The 19,718-nt window shown below is 37.8% G+C and overlaps 1 protein-coding gene across 1 annotated transcript in view; it reads left to right on the top strand.

Moving 5' to 3' along the window:
• Positions 1 to 995: 995 nt before the first annotated feature.
• LOC113232411 overlaps positions 996 to 19,718 on the top strand; it is a 31,871-nt gene continuing 13,148 nt past the window's right edge. Inside the window, exons 1-6 of the mRNA XM_026467119.1 lie at positions 996 to 1,182; positions 5,692 to 5,849; positions 8,526 to 8,605; positions 10,423 to 10,550; positions 13,575 to 13,664; positions 19,266 to 19,322. Of these exons, the coding sequence (XP_026322904.1) occupies positions 1,042 to 1,182; positions 5,692 to 5,849; positions 8,526 to 8,605; positions 10,423 to 10,550; positions 13,575 to 13,664; positions 19,266 to 19,322 (654 nt within the window). The 5' untranslated portion in view covers positions 996 to 1,041. The remainder of the gene's footprint in view (positions 1,183 to 5,691; positions 5,850 to 8,525; positions 8,606 to 10,422; positions 10,551 to 13,574; positions 13,665 to 19,265; positions 19,323 to 19,718) is intronic.

The following is a 19,718-nucleotide window of genomic DNA, read 5'->3' as shown; positions in this document are numbered from 1 at the left end:
TATATACTATATATTTCTTGTTCATTTTATCAACATACCCTATCCTTGATATGAAAGTGAAGCGCGACTCTACATGTATAAATAGTTTTGAAAGAAAAATAAACCCTTCTACAGTCGAATTCAGTTTTTGACAACATTTCATACACATGCCAGGGCCACCTTTAGACAATCCGTCCTTTTCACACTAGTTCAATACACATTGACGTTTAAAAACAATGTCCTAAAACGCACCACAAACTCGGAGACGCAATAAAAACTCGGAATATTAAAACCTAACTCGGAAAGTGGCAGTAAAAAGTTAAAATTCACGTAATTCCCAACGATATCAACTTTACGAAAGAAACTAATCATCATAATCCTTTCAACCGTGAAATTATGTATTTGACTATTTACATTCTTATATTTATTTCATTGTCTTAGAACAGAAATTGATTCGATTTAAATTAAAAAAAGAGATGATTTTGAATATTATTTTAATTAGTAACGCTTTTGGCATTATACAATCGGGTGAGTCTTTAACACAGAGAAAACTATCTGACTTTTTTACAGATGTACTTATTTAACTTTCAATACGACTATAATATTCAAATTTGCTTCAAAATATTGCTCCCTTCAAGGAAACATAACTGGAGTGTACATATACGTACATTATTTAATCTGAATTAGTTTTCAAGAAGCTAAGGAAAGATTAAAAAATCCCTAGCGTTTACAAGCCAAATAATATAGTACTTTAAGGGAGAAAATTTATGCGAAAGTTAAAAGTAACCTGCAAGCATGAGTTGAAAAAAATCATTCGCATAATATTATTACTATAAAAACAAAAGGCAATTAGTACGGACAAAAATACCTAAGAGGTATTTATAATAATACAGTATGTAGATATAATAATGGAGAGGGAGATCTTCAATAAGTCAAAACACGTAGTTATTTTAAAAATTATTGTTGACTTAAGAATAATCTTAAAGAAACAGTATGAAAACACCTCTTGCAGAACCCGTTGGTGTGTCAGATACCATAGCTGGCACTACAGCAGACATAACCATGACTCATAATAGTGTAAGAAATTTCTCCAACAATGTGCTCACTACTGGGAAACCAAAACAATTAAGTCTAAATTTGACTGGGCGGCTTACTAGGAGAATCATATCTGGTAGCATTGTTGGTGATACTAGACCTTATATGGTAAGTTTTAAAATTACTTTCGTTACTAGGTTGTTACCTTTCAATTGGTGCTATTAATTGAGTTTAGATTTCTAATTTCGGAACCTGTATCTATACGGAAACGAAGCAGTTGTCATTTGCCTACTTATTTTTACTTAAGTTTTAAGTTATGTAATTCCAATATTATAACATCAGATTTTCATGCCATCTTATCCTATAAAAGCGGCTCCAATTGAAAACCTGCGTTACAGCAGTCGAGCTCTGATAAATTTTGAGTTGGATCCGTTTCAGCTAGTAATTTTAATCACTTATTTCTTCTGTATGTGTCAATATGCTGAATTAATGTTTCCTTCTTTTCTTTCTTCTTTTCATAATCGCGTTGTGTGGTAGACGGGTAGATGCTAATAGAAATAATTTGATACTTAGGAAGACGTCGGCGTATTTCTTCTGAATTTAACCCTTAGTCCTTGACCTTTGCAAATGGATCTCGGATTTCTTAAGGGAACGTTCGATTCGACAAGTCTCTTCGGAACATCGGGCCACAAATCCCTCCCCTAGAGTCCATCAAGGTTACGTACTGTCCGCCATTGGTCTTTCCGTTGCATATCAACGATATGTAATTCCAGGTAATTGTAGACAGATATCTGACCAATGCAAGGGTCAATAGAGAAGAAATCCAGTCTTGTCGAGTTTCCATGGTTAGTCGTTTGAATTTGACACTTAAGGCAGTCTCCAATTAGGATGATACCAATCTTGTCAAATTTAACGCTACCAAAACGCAGGCGTGTCTATTCACCACAAAACGTAGTCACTTTGACCTGACTCCGACTTTTTGTGATATATCCATACCGATAACCGATTACCGCCACCTACTTGGAATGGACTTGTCGTCCAATTTAAACTTCGGCAGTTACATAGAATCCATGGCCAAAAATGCAGTCATGAGCTTGGCATCCTCTCCATATTGAGGCTTCACACCGGGACAGTTGCTACAACTGTACCAAGCACAAGTTCGGTCATGTATGGATTACTGCTGCCACCTATGGTATGGCTCTGCTACATACCAACTGGCCACTTTAGATCCAATCGACTAGCGTGTCAAGAGGCTCCGTGTCACCACACGGATTTAGTAGAGGCGAAGCTGCATAGCCTTGAACACCGTTGTAAAGTTATCTGCTTATCTGTATTCTTCAGAATGTATCACGAATAGTATGCGATGGAATTGCATGATTTTATTCCGCCTTACCCATTCCTCATTCATCATCGTGGTACTAGACTCAAGCTGAGGTTCCACGCCTATGTTGTGGATATTCCAAAGATTCGAACGAAGCGTTGCGCTACTACATTTTATATGACGAGCGGTAAAGGAGCACTCCAATTCCCTGCCTGCAGACTTGTTACACTCTGTCTTTGGCTAGGTGGAATGCGAAGTTCACTGGTACTGCTAAGCTTTCAGCCACCTGGTCGCACCAATTTTAAAAAAGGACACTCACCCCTGAAAAATTTTTCTAAATGGCTCTTTCGCCCTTTCTACAAAACTGTGTAGTGACCTACATGCAAGCGCACAATGACGACAATTAAGTCGCGGCATCCTTAGGCATGCCAAAGCACATACTCTGTCACCCCTCGCCCCGCCTACCCGTAGTCAACTCGGTGTCCTGGAGGTTGCCTAGGCAATCCGGAGGCTGCCGGCTCGGCATCCCTAAACATACCGCAGCTTTATTTTGCAGCTACGATCATTATCACTGAAATTGCAACTCTTGTCTTGTAATGTCATAATTTTAAGTTATATTACTATTCGTCACCTAAAAATCCCTTGCTGTCTAGTTCCGCCAGTAGGCGCCGCGCCTTAGGATAAGCCTACTACGTACCTTGTCCGCATCTAGTACTGCTTCCTTATCTGAAACAGCGCTTTAGATCGTTCATAGATAGTTACCTATCGCTAAAACTAACCGTTGTACCCATGTCAGCGTCTTACTTGGAATGCATAGGACTTCCGTTACATGTCGTCAAGGGGGAGGAGCCCCTTTCGTTAGTTGTACACCCATCAAGCTAGCAAACAAACGCTTATCTTGAATATCAAATTTAGTTTACCTCTGTCACCCGTACTTTACTACACTGGCGCCCAACGTGGGGCTTTAACTTTCATACAAAAAACAAAAATATTTAATTAGACCGCTCTACGGTGTTAACTCTTAGCCTACGGAGAGACATGGCTGTCTGTGTGTGTTCTGCCGTCTTTATAATGGGGAGTGCTCTGAGGAACTTTTCTCATTAGTTTTTAAACACGTCAATTAGTTTACTTGACAGTTATAACTGCCTCCGTGGCCGAACGGTTACCTTGCCGGACTGCCACGCAGAGATGCCAGGTTCGATTCCCGGGCCGGGAGAAATGTTTGTATGGCTTACATTTATTTCTCTCGTGAGTTTGGGTGTAATTTGTGGTTGTCTATGTGTGTGTCCATGGCACCCGCGACACAGGGTTTCCCTAGTGCGGGGCTATGTTGAGTGTGTGCGTTATTTATTTATGGATTTAGAACTTTTCTAGGAAGATTGTGCTGTAGTATGTTTCATAAAAAAGCTATTAAATTATTACTAAAAAAAGCCTAAACTAGAATTTCTCTAAATCGCCAGTAACACCAAAAATCCACTAATTAACTAACTAACCAGGGGGATTACCACAACCTCTTAAAACAATATTACTTTAACCTTACATTGACTTTTCATACCATCATAATGCGCTTAAAGTAAGCTTATTTGTAATGTTAAAACTATGATGTTTTATTAGCAGCTTTGTGACTATTCATTCACTCAGTTCGTATTATGACGCGACTTTGACATTAAAGTAATATTGCTCGTATGTCAAATTTAGCAATCTTAAAATAGTTACACGGATGAATGGAAACAATATTATTTTCAACTTTATTGTCTTAATATTGATTTATAATGATTAAAAGTTAAGTTGAGTTTATTTATTTACATATATTTCTTCAATATTTTGTTTATTTAATAGCTCATAGGAAAGAATTTCTCGTAAAATGAAAATACGCGATGTTTATTTTGTAAAATTATGACAGCGCCATCTATATGCTCCTTGGCGAAACTAACAGTTGACACTAGACTATGATTCCGAATTGACAACGTTATCAAGACTCAGCTTGTTTTATTTATTTTTCTTCATGAAAATGCGTAATAATAATTGAAAACAACGTAATTTTAATAAATTTCATTATTACATACTTTTCTTAAGTACTTTAACATTATACTAGATAACACGATTCGAAACATAAAAAAAAGAAAGAGATGGCATTATACAGTTCATATAGCGTTATTTCTTTCCTACTTTTAGTAAGGAATAGACAATATTGGGAAATCATTCGTTCTTTCAGTCACTTTTATTTGGTCACGGTACGAAAATGAGTAATATTACAATAAGCTTACTTTATGCTTACATTGAAATAAGATTGTTTTTGGAAAGGCTATGGTACACCCCCAGTATTCGACAATCACCAATAATGTACAAATAATGTCTAAAGGTCTATTTCTGGACCTTACCAATAAGAATTTTTTTTATAACATCAAGAGACGGGACGAACAAGTCGTGCGCCTGATGGTAAGCTACACGTCTGTCCATAACAGTTGCAGTGCCACTCAGAGCTATAAGTCGCAAAGATCTGATGGGCATTGTCACTGCGCCCGTCACCCTGAGTTATTTGTCCCATGTGCCTGTAATTTCACCAGCTCTCTTCAAAACCGGGACACAGTAATGCTAACATTACTGCTTGCCATCAGAAGTGTGGCTGTCCTTCCCTGGACGAACTCTTTTACAAGGAGCTCTACTGCTGCACATGTTAATATGACAGAAAATTTTTTTCTTAATCTTTTTCGCGACACCCTAGGTCGCGGGTGCCATGCATGGTACACATAGGCAACCCCAAATTACACCCAAACTCAAGAGATAAATAAAGGTTCGGGAATCGAACCTGGGACCACTGGATGGCAATCCGGCGTGGCAACCGTTTGTCCACAGGGGCAGTTATTAGAAATGAATTTTTTTAAAAACTGGTCCTTGTCGGTCACTGCCGCCACTACCTTGTCTAAATAAAGAAAATAATATACTAAATACGTTTATTATAAAAGGATTCTGCGAGTGTTTGTTTCTGAGTTGCCACCTTACCTATTTCTACCGCCAAGTAGTAATGTGAGCATTACTGCGCTCCTGTTTAGAAGGGTGTTGGTGAAATTACAGCGCATATGGGACTTGTTAACTTATGTCTCAGGGTGACGGGCGCAGTGGCAGTGCCCCTAAGATCTTAGCGATTTAAAACTCTGAGTAACATAGCAACTGTTATGGATACACGTGTCGTTTACACCAGGCGCACGCATTGTTCGTCTCTTCACTTGGCATTATAAAAAAAAGTTCATCCTTTGAATATTTAAATTTATTCTTTGATGAAAGTATATGCCAGCCTTCTGATCATCGGACGCTCTAACGAAGCAGAACTAAAACTCCAAAGTTCCTGTATACAGGTGTACCTAAGAGCGGCACCGTTGAAGAATTCTCGCAGTGACATTGACGAAGAGCATTGGCTATGTGGCGGAGTAATCATACACGAAAGATACGTTCTCACATCGGCGGCGTGCATTGAAAATGCTTTGCACTTTTATGTCGTATCTGGAACGCATAAGTGAGTTTAATTTTGCAAATTTGTTTAAGTATAGTTCCTAATACCGGATAGTATACGCGTCCTTAAATTTTCATATGCTTTGTAGCGAATCGTAACAGTCGCTACAAATCTCTTTTCTAAGTTTTATAATGGTCTCTTTAAGTTTTAGTTTTATATTTAAATTCTAAATTTACATGTGTTTATTTTTGGCGCCTTTTTCTTGACTTTAGCTAGTGTTTTTGCTGTTTTGCTGTGGTGTTTTTCTAATAACTTATTAAACTGTAAGTACTTCTCTTGGCCTTGCTCACTCGTTGTTAGCACCTATCCCTTCACCCATCGATACAGTCCGCTACATATTTTATTGAGTTTTTTCGAATATCATGAGAAACCTGAATGTGGATCGCATTTATGTGTTCCTAACCTATATTGAGCCTTAGTTGCCTTTCTATCCTGCGTACGGCGAAGAAAACCATCGCGATGACATCTGCTTATCGAACAAAATTCCCAACCCTTAGGGCCTTCAAATTCAATGCTTTATACGTGGAGCGCACTATAAGTTTCCGGAATGAGTATGAAAAATATACTATAAATGGTCAGAAATGAATTTATTGTTTCTCAAAATATTCTTCATTAGCGTTAATGCACTTTCATACGAATGAACCAATTTTGAAAACATTTATGCCACTCCTCCGTGACAATCTCTAAAACATATTTTTCATACTCTTCAACAGCCTCTTCAAGTGATGAAAATCGTTGACTGCGTAACTGGTTCTTAATTTTTGGAAATAAATAAAAGTCACAAGGTGCCAAGTCGGAACTGTACGCGGGATGGCTCATAAGGTCAACTTTGTTCACCTTCAAAAATTCATTTGTCTGTCTGGCCATGTGAGAACTGGCATTATCGTGGCGCAAGACGATACGGCGTTTACGGTTATTTTTACAGAGTTTGTCAATAACTTCCGGCAAACAAATGGTCGTGTACCAATCACTATTCACGGTACAACGATTCTCCAAAGCAACAGTAGCCACGCGTCCAGTTTTATGAAAAAAAAGAAGCAATCATCCGCTTAGAGGCACTTTGCTCGCGCGCCACTTTAGTTGGTTTCGGCTCATCTCGAAAGATCCATATACGCTCGATTGCTGCTTTGTTTTGGGATCGTAACTATAAATCCATGTTTCGTCACCTGTTACTATGTCCCACACCAAATTTGACGCCCTTTCGTTGAATCTGGTAAGCGCGATATTGCACCAAGTGACGCGATCCGTTTTTTGAGCATCAGTCAAATTGTGTGGGATCCACCGAGCACAGCTTTTTCATACCCAAATGTTTGTGTAGTATTGATTGTATTTTACTCATGCCTATGCCTAAAGATGCCCGAATCTCATGGTATGGCACATGCCTCTCTGTTTTGATCATACGGCGCACAGCATCGATGTTTTTGTTGTTCACAACAGTGGACGGGCGACCATCGTAAACGAAACTAGTCACTGAGATTCACACGACCGCGTTTGAATTCTGCAAACCAGCTATAAATAGTTGCCTTGGATGGTGCTTCGTCGCCAAAAGCAGTTTGTAGACGATCGAAGCTCCGCTGAGCTGTTAAATTACACTTAAAGTCGTAGTTAATCATACTACGAAAATTTTCACGAGTTAAATCCATGGCGGTGTAGACAACCAATTTCTAAAATGACGCCACGATGTAAAAACAAGTGACAGTCAGATGAAACAAACTGTATTCTACAGCCAAAGAGTTCCATTTTCAAATGTTGTAATGACTTTTTAAATATTGTTTATGTAAGTGGCCAGTTCCGGAAAGTTATAGTGCGCCCTAGTGTAGAAGCACCGCAGTGACGTCACCATGTGGCATACAATTTAACATACAGCTCCAAAAATCTGGACTGTACTTTGCTGGTCTACTGCAAGTCCCGTCATTAAAAAGTTACGTCATTTTCGTCGAACCATTGAGCTATGTTGTGCCAGAACCTAATTTGTTTTGCATGTTCTAACTGGTACGACCCCCTTCTATAGGTTTAGGTTGGATTAGTCTATGGAAAAGCAGCAAGAGCCGAGCGAGAGAAGCGAGCTACTATAACTCGATCCAATTAAAGTGCACCTCGTGTACTATATATATTTTGTAAAGGCGCGACGTACTATGTTAATTTGACGAGTGGTAATGTGCGACTCTTTCTAAAAGATCTAATATCGGTAATAAGAAATAATATAAAAAATGTATCATGGCTATCGTTTTTTTTTTTACAAAAGCAAAATACTCAATTAGATACATTGGTCAAACAGTATGTAAAGAAAAGAAGAATCGGGAAACGAATAACTTTATAATATGTCAAAATAGTGAAACATTAAATGTTGTAAGGAAAACAACCGTAACGGGTTTTCGGACAAATGAAACAAAATGTATTCAATAAACGTCTAAAAGTTTTCGGAGAAACAAAATTCTGTAAATCATGTTTCTAGCTTATGATAGGTAACCATTAAGTATACGTTAAGACGCGAGCTTAACGTATTACTTATCTAACGAAGATAAGAAAGTGCAGATTTAAACATTCCTTTTCAAGTGCCTCCTATTGTAAATTAGCGACCACTAAAACTACTTGCAAGCGCACGAAACAACGATGATGCATATTAAACTTTCTTTGTAGGTGGTTAAGCCTCTTTTTACAAAAATTTTGCCGTTTCAGATGGTGGCGAGGTAGCGTTCGCAACAATGAGTGTATCAATAACGGAGCCAAAAAGGCTATTTGGAAATGTGTGCCCAATAGTAAGAACAAGACAAAATAATCTAATCAGCTTAACACGCATTTACTGCTGGACATAAGGCTCCCCCCGAGCACACCAACTCTCCCGGTCAAAGGGGTCTTCCTAAACATTACTGTCAAAGAAGTAATAGGTAAATTAAAAGACGCATGATGCAAATGAATCTTCAAATTTGAAATTGTTTTTTGATTTGACCGAGTATTACTTATTTGATAGTAGGTAATTGTTTCGGACGGATGTCGGAGCGAAACCGGAAGCAGACCCCTGTGCCGCACGCGTCCAGCCACTGCCGGCCATCTTTCTTAGGAAGATGCCACACGGGCGTTAAGTTGGCGCTGTGTCGTCGCAACTGCGATGTACTACACATAAATCAGAATCACTTGCCACACAGCGTACGTCGATGGAACAGCTCGTGTGGCACTCAGTCCGTTTAAATAATAGTGTTGCGACAACCCAATGCGCCGGCAACTCCCGTGTGGCATCACCATCCATCCGTCCATCTTGCCGCCGGGCGTTCTTCTCTTCGTTTGCCTTAACAACAAGGGGTGAACAAACTCCTCTTACAAAATGATCTATCAGTCATCTAACTTTGATAATCATAAAGAAACGCGTCATTCATGCCACGTCAGGCGAAATGGGCTTGAGTCGACCAGAAATAGTTTTATTATGTGGAATAATCTGTCTCATTGTGGATAAGTGTGGTTCGATGAGCACAATGTACTGATATCATATATGTATATAGGATTATTTATAAAATAATAATATGGCATCACTAACATCACAAACAACAACTTTTGTTCCATGACTTTTAATCATTTTTGGCAAATTTATTACGTTATATAAAAAGTCATATAACAAAATGGCGCACTGATGGCAAACGCACGGACGTAATGACTCTCATCCCTTGGGGTATAGTCCGCGCACTGGTGTAGGATGCCACGTATGCCGACACACTTGCCCCATCCCGTCTCCAGCACATCAGCAAGAGGGCTGGCTCCGCAGCTGACCTGGTAGAAAAATTAAATATTACTTTTTTAATTTTTCCGCCAGTACCAGGACCTCGGCTCCGACTACCTATTTACATTTTTTGGAGTCAAAATCCTTGGCCCGTTGGGTCTCAGTGCTCTTCATCTGTACCAAATTTTGTCCATAAAATTAATAGACTGTCTGAGAAACCCAAGAGCTGGCAACTCCTTGCCCAACGCATTAGCATAGCAATACAAAAGGGAACGCTGCTAGCATCTTAGGTACCGCGCGCTTAGGTGCCGCGGAGACCCAATTTAATTTTCGATGAGTTATATAAATTAGGGAACATGGTGACGACTATAAAATAGGGAGCGAGCATATTGAACCATTTTGGGATAAAATGAAAGGTTGAAGGAAATTGAAACGAGCGTAGACAAGGGATATGTATAATAGATCAAATTGTGGGACCTTACAATTAGGTCCAACAGAAGGCGCACATCAGAAAGAAAGAGAGAGAGAGAGAGTATGCAAGAGATACTTGAATAGTACGACGCCGTTTATAGAACAAGACTAGTAGCAGTAGAGCTCCTTGTGAGAGAGTTCGTCCAGGGTAGTACTGCCTTAGCTATTTCCGCCAAGTTGTAATGTGAGCTACGTCCCGGTTTGAAGGTTAAGGGTGCTGGTGAAATTACAGGCACATGGAACTTATCAACTTATGTCTCAGGGTGACTTACCCCTCAGATCTTTGCGATTTAAAGCTCTGTCGCTCACCATCAGACAAACGACTTGTTAATTCCATCACTAGCTATCATAAAAAAAGAAACACCTATCATGACGCTAATGAGTGTTCCCCAGGCTATGTTTTTGACGGATCTGAGTTCGATAATATCCGCTGGATGGTCAACGATATTGCAGTTGTCAAAGTAGAGGACGACTTCAACTTTGAGAAGCGAATAAAAGGATGCGACTTCGTGCCACAAAAGGTCAGACTTCAATCTTATCATGGACCATTCAACTAGGCTCTATATTAAAAAAAAATTGTATTCATAGGCTCTAATGTAGTATAGAAGATTACGTTAATCAATATACATATTTTTCAAACGAACATTTCGAAAAAAATTGGCATATATACAGGGTCAAACTAACACAAAAACAGGCTATTCCAATTTGAATGAATGAATGAATGAATGAATGAATGAATGAATGAATATACTTTATTGCACAGATAAACACACGAACATAAACACATGTACAGATAAACATACGCACAACAGGCGGCCTTATTGCTAAGTAGCAATTTCTTCCAGGCAACCTTAGGATAGGAAAAGTACTTAGAAGGGGGTGCAACCAAGATACAAGATACCACAGCGATAGATTGAGAAACAATATTAATAAATACTAATAATAAATATAGTATATAATATAAATAAATATTAATAATAAACACAATAATATATCATTTTAAAGTAAATAAATAAAAAAAATAAAAAAAATAAATACACAATGATATCAATGTAAATACATAAATAAATAATTATAAAAATATTTACTTATTATATTATTTTTATAATTTTTATAAATTTAATTTGATAGGAACCTTTGTTCCTGATCAGTGACCAGACCGTTCTTACTATTTTTATTTCCTATATAAATCCAAGTTTTAAATTAACTCAACTGCCTCGGTGGCCGAACGGTTGCCGTGCTGGTCTGCCGCACAGATCCAGCTTTGGATTTCCGGGCCGGTGGAAATATTTTGTACGGCCTACATTTATTTCTCTCGTGAGTTTAGGTGTAATTTGTGGTTGTCCATGTGTACGTATGTGGCACCCGCGATACAGGTTTTCCCTAGTGCGGGGCTAGGAGTGGTACGAAATTTTAAAACCCAATCGAAATGCTTAGTTTTACAACCACACCAATTGCCTGACCTCATCTAAGAAATTACCTGTACTATGAATACCAGAATAACGGAATTCACTCTGGGGTACTTCCCAAAACAGACTAGAACCAGTTTACAAAAGTCCATTTCCCAAATTGGTCCCACCGGGAATTGAACCTCGACCTTTTCATTATTAGCCGTTGGGCCACATAGGTCCGCAGTAACAGCCAGTTAGTCGAGTTTTCAGAAACACGTGAACAAATTTAATGCTACCACAACGAACTCCATACCAGCGCATGTTGAATCAACTACACTTTTTTTTTTTTTTTTAATATATAATAGACTCACGCTTGGCCACAATCTCACCTGATGTTAAGCGACGATGTGACCGACGATGGGACGCGTTTGCCTAAAAAATGCCTATTCACTCTAGCCTTGAATAGCCCCAAATTGTACTTTTCGGGAAATACAGATGCCGGTAGAGCATTCCATTCCTTTGCCGTACGCATCAGAAAGGAGGAGGCAAAGCGCTTAGTGCGAATAGGTGGAATATCAACGACATAAGAATGGAGTGCTCCGGACCTTCTAGTCGACCGAAGGAGGAATGGTGAGGGCGGAACCAAATTGAAAAGTTCCTGCGCACACTCCCCGAAATGTATCCGATAGAAAACCGACAAGCAGGCTACTTTTCTGCGATGATCGAGATTTTGGAGCTTCGACTCCACAAGAGGATTATTGTTAATAAGTCTCTTTGCTTTACGCTCCACCGAGTCCAAGGCAGCTAACTGGTATTGGGCAGAGCCGTCCCAAAGATGGCAGCAGTACTCCATACAGGATCGAACTTGTGCTTTATACAGATTTAAAAGCTGTTCAGGTGTGAAGTACCGCCTGACCTTGAAAAGTATGCCTAGTTTTCTGGCAGCAGTTTTTGCCAAGCACTCGATGTATCGCCCAAAGTTGAGGTTGGATGATAAGTCCAGACCAAGTAGCTCAAGGTGGTCCCTTATCGGCACGGATACACCTCGGAAAGTCGGAGTAAGGTGTAGGGGACTCCGTTTTGATGAGAAAAGACACGCCTGTGTTTTAGCCGCATTAAACCTGACCCTGTTAGCATCTCCCCAGTCGGAAGCAGCTTTCAGACTCAGGTTCAACCGGGTGACCATCGACTCATGGACATAAATATTTTTTTTAAATCTTTATTTATTTTGGGGCTTTGATCGTTATGGAACATGTCAACCCTATTAGAAAAACGGTACATCAAGAAAACACTTAATAAAATCCAGACAGATAAATCAAAATACTACCTAACCAAACATGTATACAAAATCTCCGCGGCACTACATGTTGGCTCCACCAAAACAGGTTGAAACCACCCAACATTAAATGTACGGAAACCAGCCTCTGCAAATAACCGCGCCCTGATAGGTTCCGTCCGAACACAGTTCATGAGCAAATAATGCAGAAGAATGCTATAAAAAGGTTGAGTTATGATAACAATGTTCATACAAACCAATGATCACACTATACCAGAACATGGAACCTGAACATGAACATGGAATGCCTCAATCTCTAATCTTAGACAGTCACGATTTTTTATTATAGCCAACTCGTCTTTCTCCTACTTTTTAGAAGTGGCTCGTCACCTCGTCACCTCGTCTGTATTGAGCACGTGACCTAGATAAAGACTTTTTCATTTTTAATCGACTTCAAAAAAGGAGGGGTTCTCAATTCGATTGTTTTTGGTTTTTTTTTGTATCGCGATAACTCGGGCCAAAAATTTGTGAACTGATTTTGATGATTCTTTCTTTGTTGGAAAGAGGATACCTCATTAGTGATCCCATTTAAGTTTGATGAAAATATTCCACCTCTGAGGGTGGCAAACTAGGGGATGAATCTGGTTTTGCGCACTTTCCGGTAACCGATTTCAATAAAACTTGGCGAATAGATGTAATTCCACGAACTTTTGAGGTCGGTTTTTTTTAATAAAAATGTTACAATTATAACTGTCAAATTTCGTGTTTTCGTTTGTAAGTTGTGTGTTCTTCATTAGTTACCCTCTGAGTTAGAACTCAAAGGGTTACTGTAGCACACGTTTATACAATACATATTAATGTAATTAAATATATTTAAGGTGGCATACAACAATGTAACAATTGAACACGAGAAACCGAACACCATAGGATCGATTGCTGGTTGGGGCAGCACCGGGTTCTTCAGTGATGTAAGTTTGTTGTCAAAAACCTTTTTTCTCACGCGCAAGGGTAACGGCAAAAGAATGTAACTTTGTGAGTTGTGAGTCGCGTAATTTACGCTGCATTCGATGTCTTACAATAAAAATGAATTATACGGTAGGTATCCCTCTCGCTCAGGAATCCGACACAGAACTAGTCAATATTTTAACCGAACCTTTCGTTCAGATATCGTTCTCGATCGAAGGCGCTTTCCGAGCTATTCAGAACATTCGAGTTAAACGTTAGATTCGGATTCGGGTACGATATCGATAACCAACAGCGTTTACGGAGTTAGTCGGTGAAATAGATAATAAGAAAAATGAAAAGCCTTTTATATACAATTTTAAGACTTTAAAGGACTAAAATATAGGAATGCATTAGTCTTTCATTAAAATAAATTAATAAAATTGAAAAAAATCCAGACTTTATTTTAAAAAGTATGAGATTTCCATATTACATTTTTGCTTTGTAAACAATAAATAGGACGTTCAGTAACTTTCATTCGATAACTGCTTAGAGGATGGAAAAAAAAATAAAAGAAAGGAGCTGCACTAACTACAGAATCAACGTGCATATAACCAAAATTTGAAAATTACAAATGGCGGACTTCTTTAGTGTTGTACCATAACCTATCGATAAGTCATTATCAACATGCAAATGTATGGCTTGAATGTTGAAACTGTTTTTCTTGTTTCTTTAGTTTACTGTAACCAAAGTATGCCTAAACAAACACAAGTCTAATGATTTAATGTAATGAAGTAAATGTCAACACGCATTTTTAAACTTTTTTAAAATTTATTTTCAAGATTACAACTGGTAACTTAAATAGTAAAAGACACCAAACTGCTGCGCAGTTTGCTGGCGACATGCGCATTCTTACTTAATTATACCTACTTATGAATATAAGCCGAATGGCAGTCCTATGATTTCCAACCATTCTTTCTACCTTTTTTCATTTGTAGGAAAACTTGAAATAATAAAAATAATAATAATAAAACAATAAAAACCTCGTAGTGAATTGTTTTAATAACAGAATATCGATAATATGTATGCTTACAAGATCAATACTATCTCAAAATAATCGTTAACAACAATCATGAAAATATACAAACAAACTGGCAACCTAAAGTAACAAAAGCAAAATTTGGCAAGATAAATAAACTACTTAATAAGTCTAATTACACGATATATTTGGGCTATTGTGTGACTTATAGACAAAAAATAACACATGCCTGTGCAATGTAACATTCGATTGATTTGCAGTTTTCTAAAGCCACATCCCTTAATGCTGCAGCGTCGCATTTTTATTAATACCTAATTATTCTCACTGTCAATATTTTTGTCCAAATTGTGGAGGTGCTGCTGGTGCTGGGGGCGTTCTGGTGGATTGTAATGGTGTGTAGCCTGGATAGCAGTAATAGCCTCCGCAGCCTCGCAGCCTCCATCTTATTTAGTAAATTTAGCAACTCAAACGTTGAAAGTCCAGTTTATAGATATTTAATCGGTTTTAACAAATATACTTTAAAATGTAAACTGTATAAATATAGCTAGTAAACGATTCAAAAAGATAAATAATGGTATGTTCGCTACCGCGGTCGCGCAGAGAGTGACGATGGAAAGAAACAAAATCAGAATGCGAGGTAAAATGGAACAATTTTAAATTTAAATATGAGTAGAAGAAGAAAAAACGATACGATACGAATGGAGAGAGGCGATACAAATAGGTGGGATGACGGTATAAGGAGGTCACACCGTCACAAAATTAATTATAATACATACGAATAATTCAATAGCACATTTGGAAAAACATTTGTTTTGACATTTGATGTACTTCCCTTTGACAAAGGTATCATGTACCTCATGTACTGCGAAATGGACACGGTTGGCATTTAAGACGACGTTACGTATTTTCGATTCCCGTGTTTGACACAGACCAATGTAATGCTCTTTTGGCTTAAGACGGCACGTAATAGTTAAACAAAGACAATAACATGTTTATGTTTTCGACGCCGAAATGCATCATACACAGATAACGTCTGATTTATATACATATGTCTACGTAACATGTCCTTTAGTTTCCATAGTCTAAGGACAACTGTGATCTGAATCATGTTTGTAGTAGCTTTTCGACGTCTATCATTTCGATTCGGTTTCGTATACAATAGCTTGACGTTCCATTCGGGTGTTGTGGATAAAAATGAAAAGAAATCGTAAGATATCAAATCGAGTCGGTCGACAACTGAGTTATCGTAGGGTTCTGAATCGAACCCCTGAGCCGAAACCTATCCACGCCCGCCTAACGAGTATCGCCGGGCAACGACAGTACCTAGATCATACAACATTTATTTAAATGATTATCACTAATTACAGGTTTCTTGCGACGATATGATATCTTTTTAACCGACTTCAAAAAAAGAAGGAGGTTCTCAATTCGACTGTATGTTTTTCTTTTGTATGTATGTTTTTTATTTGTGAACCGATTTTGATGATTCTTTTTTTTTGTGGAAAAGTGGGTACCTCAGTAGTGGTCCCATTTAAATTTGAAGACAATATTCCACCTCTAAGGGTGGCAAACTAAAATATTATTGTCTGGTGCATCTGTTGACCAAATCTAAAATAGTGTTCTGATTGTAATGTATTTTATTATTATTTATTTTTAAAGTTTAATTTTGATTTTACTATATTTTATTTTTGAGTTTAATTCTATTAAATCTTTGTCATGTATGATCCATGTTGCACGAAATAAGTGATTGAATATATTATTGCTTGAATATAGGAATAGTTAGAGCTTTTTTCCCTAAACTTTAGAAAAACAGAGACAGAAAGTGGAGACTCATCATCCACAGCCCGACTTCACCTACTGCTGGGTATAGGCCTCCTGTAGTTTGTACCATCCACCATGATCCGGTGCTAATCTCACCGATTTACTGCCCGCAACTTTGACAATGTCGTCCACCCAACTCGCTACAGGACGTACCACGTTTCTATATCCATTTCTTGGTCACCACTCGGTTATCACCTTACTCCACCTGTGTTCATCACATTTCGCAACATGTTCCGCCCAGCTCCATTTTAAACTCGTTATCCAATCTCCTATATCCTGAACTTTAGGGCTCATCCCACACTGTCACAGAGTCGAAGGGTCGCGTCACGTCCTGTTTTTCAACTACAACGCATGGCGTTGCGCGACGACGCACAGTGGGCCCAAATTGATAATTCTTGGACATAGGAATAACTTGTGGAGTATCGAGCAAAATTTTTTTACATGATAGATAATATCATCCCTAACAACTTTTATTCTTGTATGATTTCTTAAAAAGTGAATAGTTTCAGAGAAAAAAATAATTTATTTTTTTGTATGGAGAAATATACATTTTATTTTTTATCTCTTAATGTGTGTGGTTTACTAACAGTATAGGTCCAGTCGTTCGTACTTGCGGTTTTACTCTCTAAATTACACTAAAATTAATTTTTCTTTAGTTGAAGCTCATGTATTTTGTTAAAAAAGTACATAAAAGAGTTAGCAATTTTGCCGCACCTTTACTTATAAAGCCGCAAGTACATGCAGTCGGATTATTTTTTTCTACATAGAAAATAATTGGAACTATACTGTGAGTAACCCACGCACATTACATTTTCGTATATTTTGAGATAAAAAATAAAATGTACCTATGTTTCTCCGTACAAAAAAAAATATTTTTTTCTCTGAAACCATTAATTTTCAAAAAATTAGAATTATCAATTTGGGCCCACTGTGCGACTCTCGCATTAGTGCACCCGGATCACATTGTAGTCGGCGTTTGGCGCCAAGGAATGCACGGCGACGAGCGAAACCGCTCGACTTTAACCTAGCCTCGACGTGCGATTCCATATTTGTACCTACAATTTTTTTTGTAACTACTAATTTGTACCTTAATATTGGGAAAATAGAAATGAATATGCTATAGGCGGAAAACATGACGTCACGACGCTTCGACTCTGCGCGAGTGTGAGTTGAGCCTATTTCGTACGAATTTCGGAATTCAGAACTCGATCTATAAATTTGATTATGTAGTATGACTCTCTCGCTCTGAGCTTCAAATCGCAAAATCTGAGGGGCACTGCCACTGTGCCCGTCACCCTGAGACATAAGTTGACAAGTCCCATGTGCCTGTAATTTCACCAGCACCCTTACCCTCCTAAACCGGAGCGTAGTAATGCTAACATTACTGCTTGGCGGCAGAAATAGATAAAAAGAAATTTAGTAGTGTAAAAATATTTTTACATATTTTGTCTACTGCTACTAACGTCCATAGGGAGCGGTAGTAAAAGGGCGAGCCGTCTCTTTTCCGTCTTTTTTTTTTCATTTTTCATTTCTTTAACGTATTCGATTATAGACGGATAGACATCGGCGTGTTCACACGGTATATTTTCATGCATTTAAAAGACGGATAGCCGCAGTATTTACACAGCAATCGATTTGAGAACACGTCTGTGGTGGATCCACGCCTCGTTGCACTTTTATATTGGCATAGAAGACGCCAACGACTTTGCCACTGGAAGAACAGAAGGTATTGCGTTTATGCAATTCCATAGTTTTGTCCCACAAAACGGGCTTTTGTTCCGCTAATGATATCAATAAACATATCGTTACCTCAAAAGATTCGCCGGTCATTTTGTATTAATAAAATTATGCATCCTTATATATAAAATACTTCATTCTATAAAAGATACTTCAATAGACGCCGCTTGTTCGGTGATCATTCGATAAAACACGTACGACTTCGCGCCGAAGCACCGAATACGTTAAAGTTCATTCGATTTGCTTGAGAAGTCCGTTGCGTATTCAATAAACGTACAACGGACAACCACCTTGTGAACTTCTTTATCTAATGTATGCGTCACAACCTGGGCCACAATCGACGAGTACCTTACGTCGATTGGCAAATCCACTCAATACGATGGCAAGCATTACAGTGTATGCCATCGAATTAGAAGAAGAAAATTAAGAGCACAAACTAATTAAAGAATTTGACTGTCCAAATACAACAGTAAAAAGAAACAATAGAGACTTACATAAATTAGAACTTCCCGCAACTACTCACAGTCTGTATAGATCCGACTCCCACTCAACGGCAATTCTAATCTATAATAGCATACTAAATGAGATAAAAAAACAAAGAAAAATTATCGACATTTATTGCTTATCTAAAAAAAGTCCCAAGTAAACCTTTTCAATAACGCATTTTATAAATTAGACGAAATATTTAAGTAAATATTTCGTCTACCATTTCTAGTCATTAAATAGATTAGGTCATAAATAATAAATACTGCAATGTTATTTAATTTTATGTTATAAGAAAATAGTTATTATTAATTATTTGTATAGATATTTATATTTGTAATTACTAATTTGTAGTGCTCTACCGAATTGCGGCGCCCTTGCAGGGTGTCACATGTGTGACTACTGTATTATATTTTATAACATCTTAAGTGAAACCGTGTGGCAAGCAATAAAGATATGAATATGAATATCATAATTCACGCGAAAGCAATTGCTATTAATAGTAACAACATAATGGTGTCTAGAACCTAGTCTATCTTGATTTCAGTTAGCTAAAATGGAGAAGGCCACGCCTACTCCAGCTACAAATAACGAAGATTCAAAGGTACGTATTGTTTTACATTATCTTACAATATTTTTAACCGGCTTCAAAAAAAAAGAGGAGGTTCTCAATTCGACTTTTTTTTAATATATTTTACGCGATAACTCCGACATTTCTGAACCGATTTTGATGGTTCTTTTTTTGTTGGAAAGAGAATACCTCGGTAGTTGGTCCCACTTTTATAATTGTAAATTTCAAGGAAATATTCAACTTCTAAGAGTATCAAACTAGGGGATTAATCCTGTTTCGCGCACTTTCTGGTAACCGATTTCAATAAAACGTAGCAAATATACGTAACTCCACGAATTTTTGAGGTCGATTTTTTTAGTACTCTTTACTAGGATTATATGAATGAATTACGTTCTACAGTTGTTCAACAAATAGTGCGACATATTTAAA

This window comes from Hyposmocoma kahamanoa, unplaced genomic scaffold, assembly GCF_003589595.1.
Source record: "Hyposmocoma kahamanoa isolate Upper Pololo Valley unplaced genomic scaffold, ASM358959v1 76, whole genome shotgun sequence".
NCBI classification, from domain to species: Eukaryota; Metazoa; Arthropoda; class Insecta; order Lepidoptera; family Cosmopterigidae; genus Hyposmocoma; species Hyposmocoma kahamanoa.
This window is presented reverse-complemented; position numbering and strand designations above follow the sequence as displayed.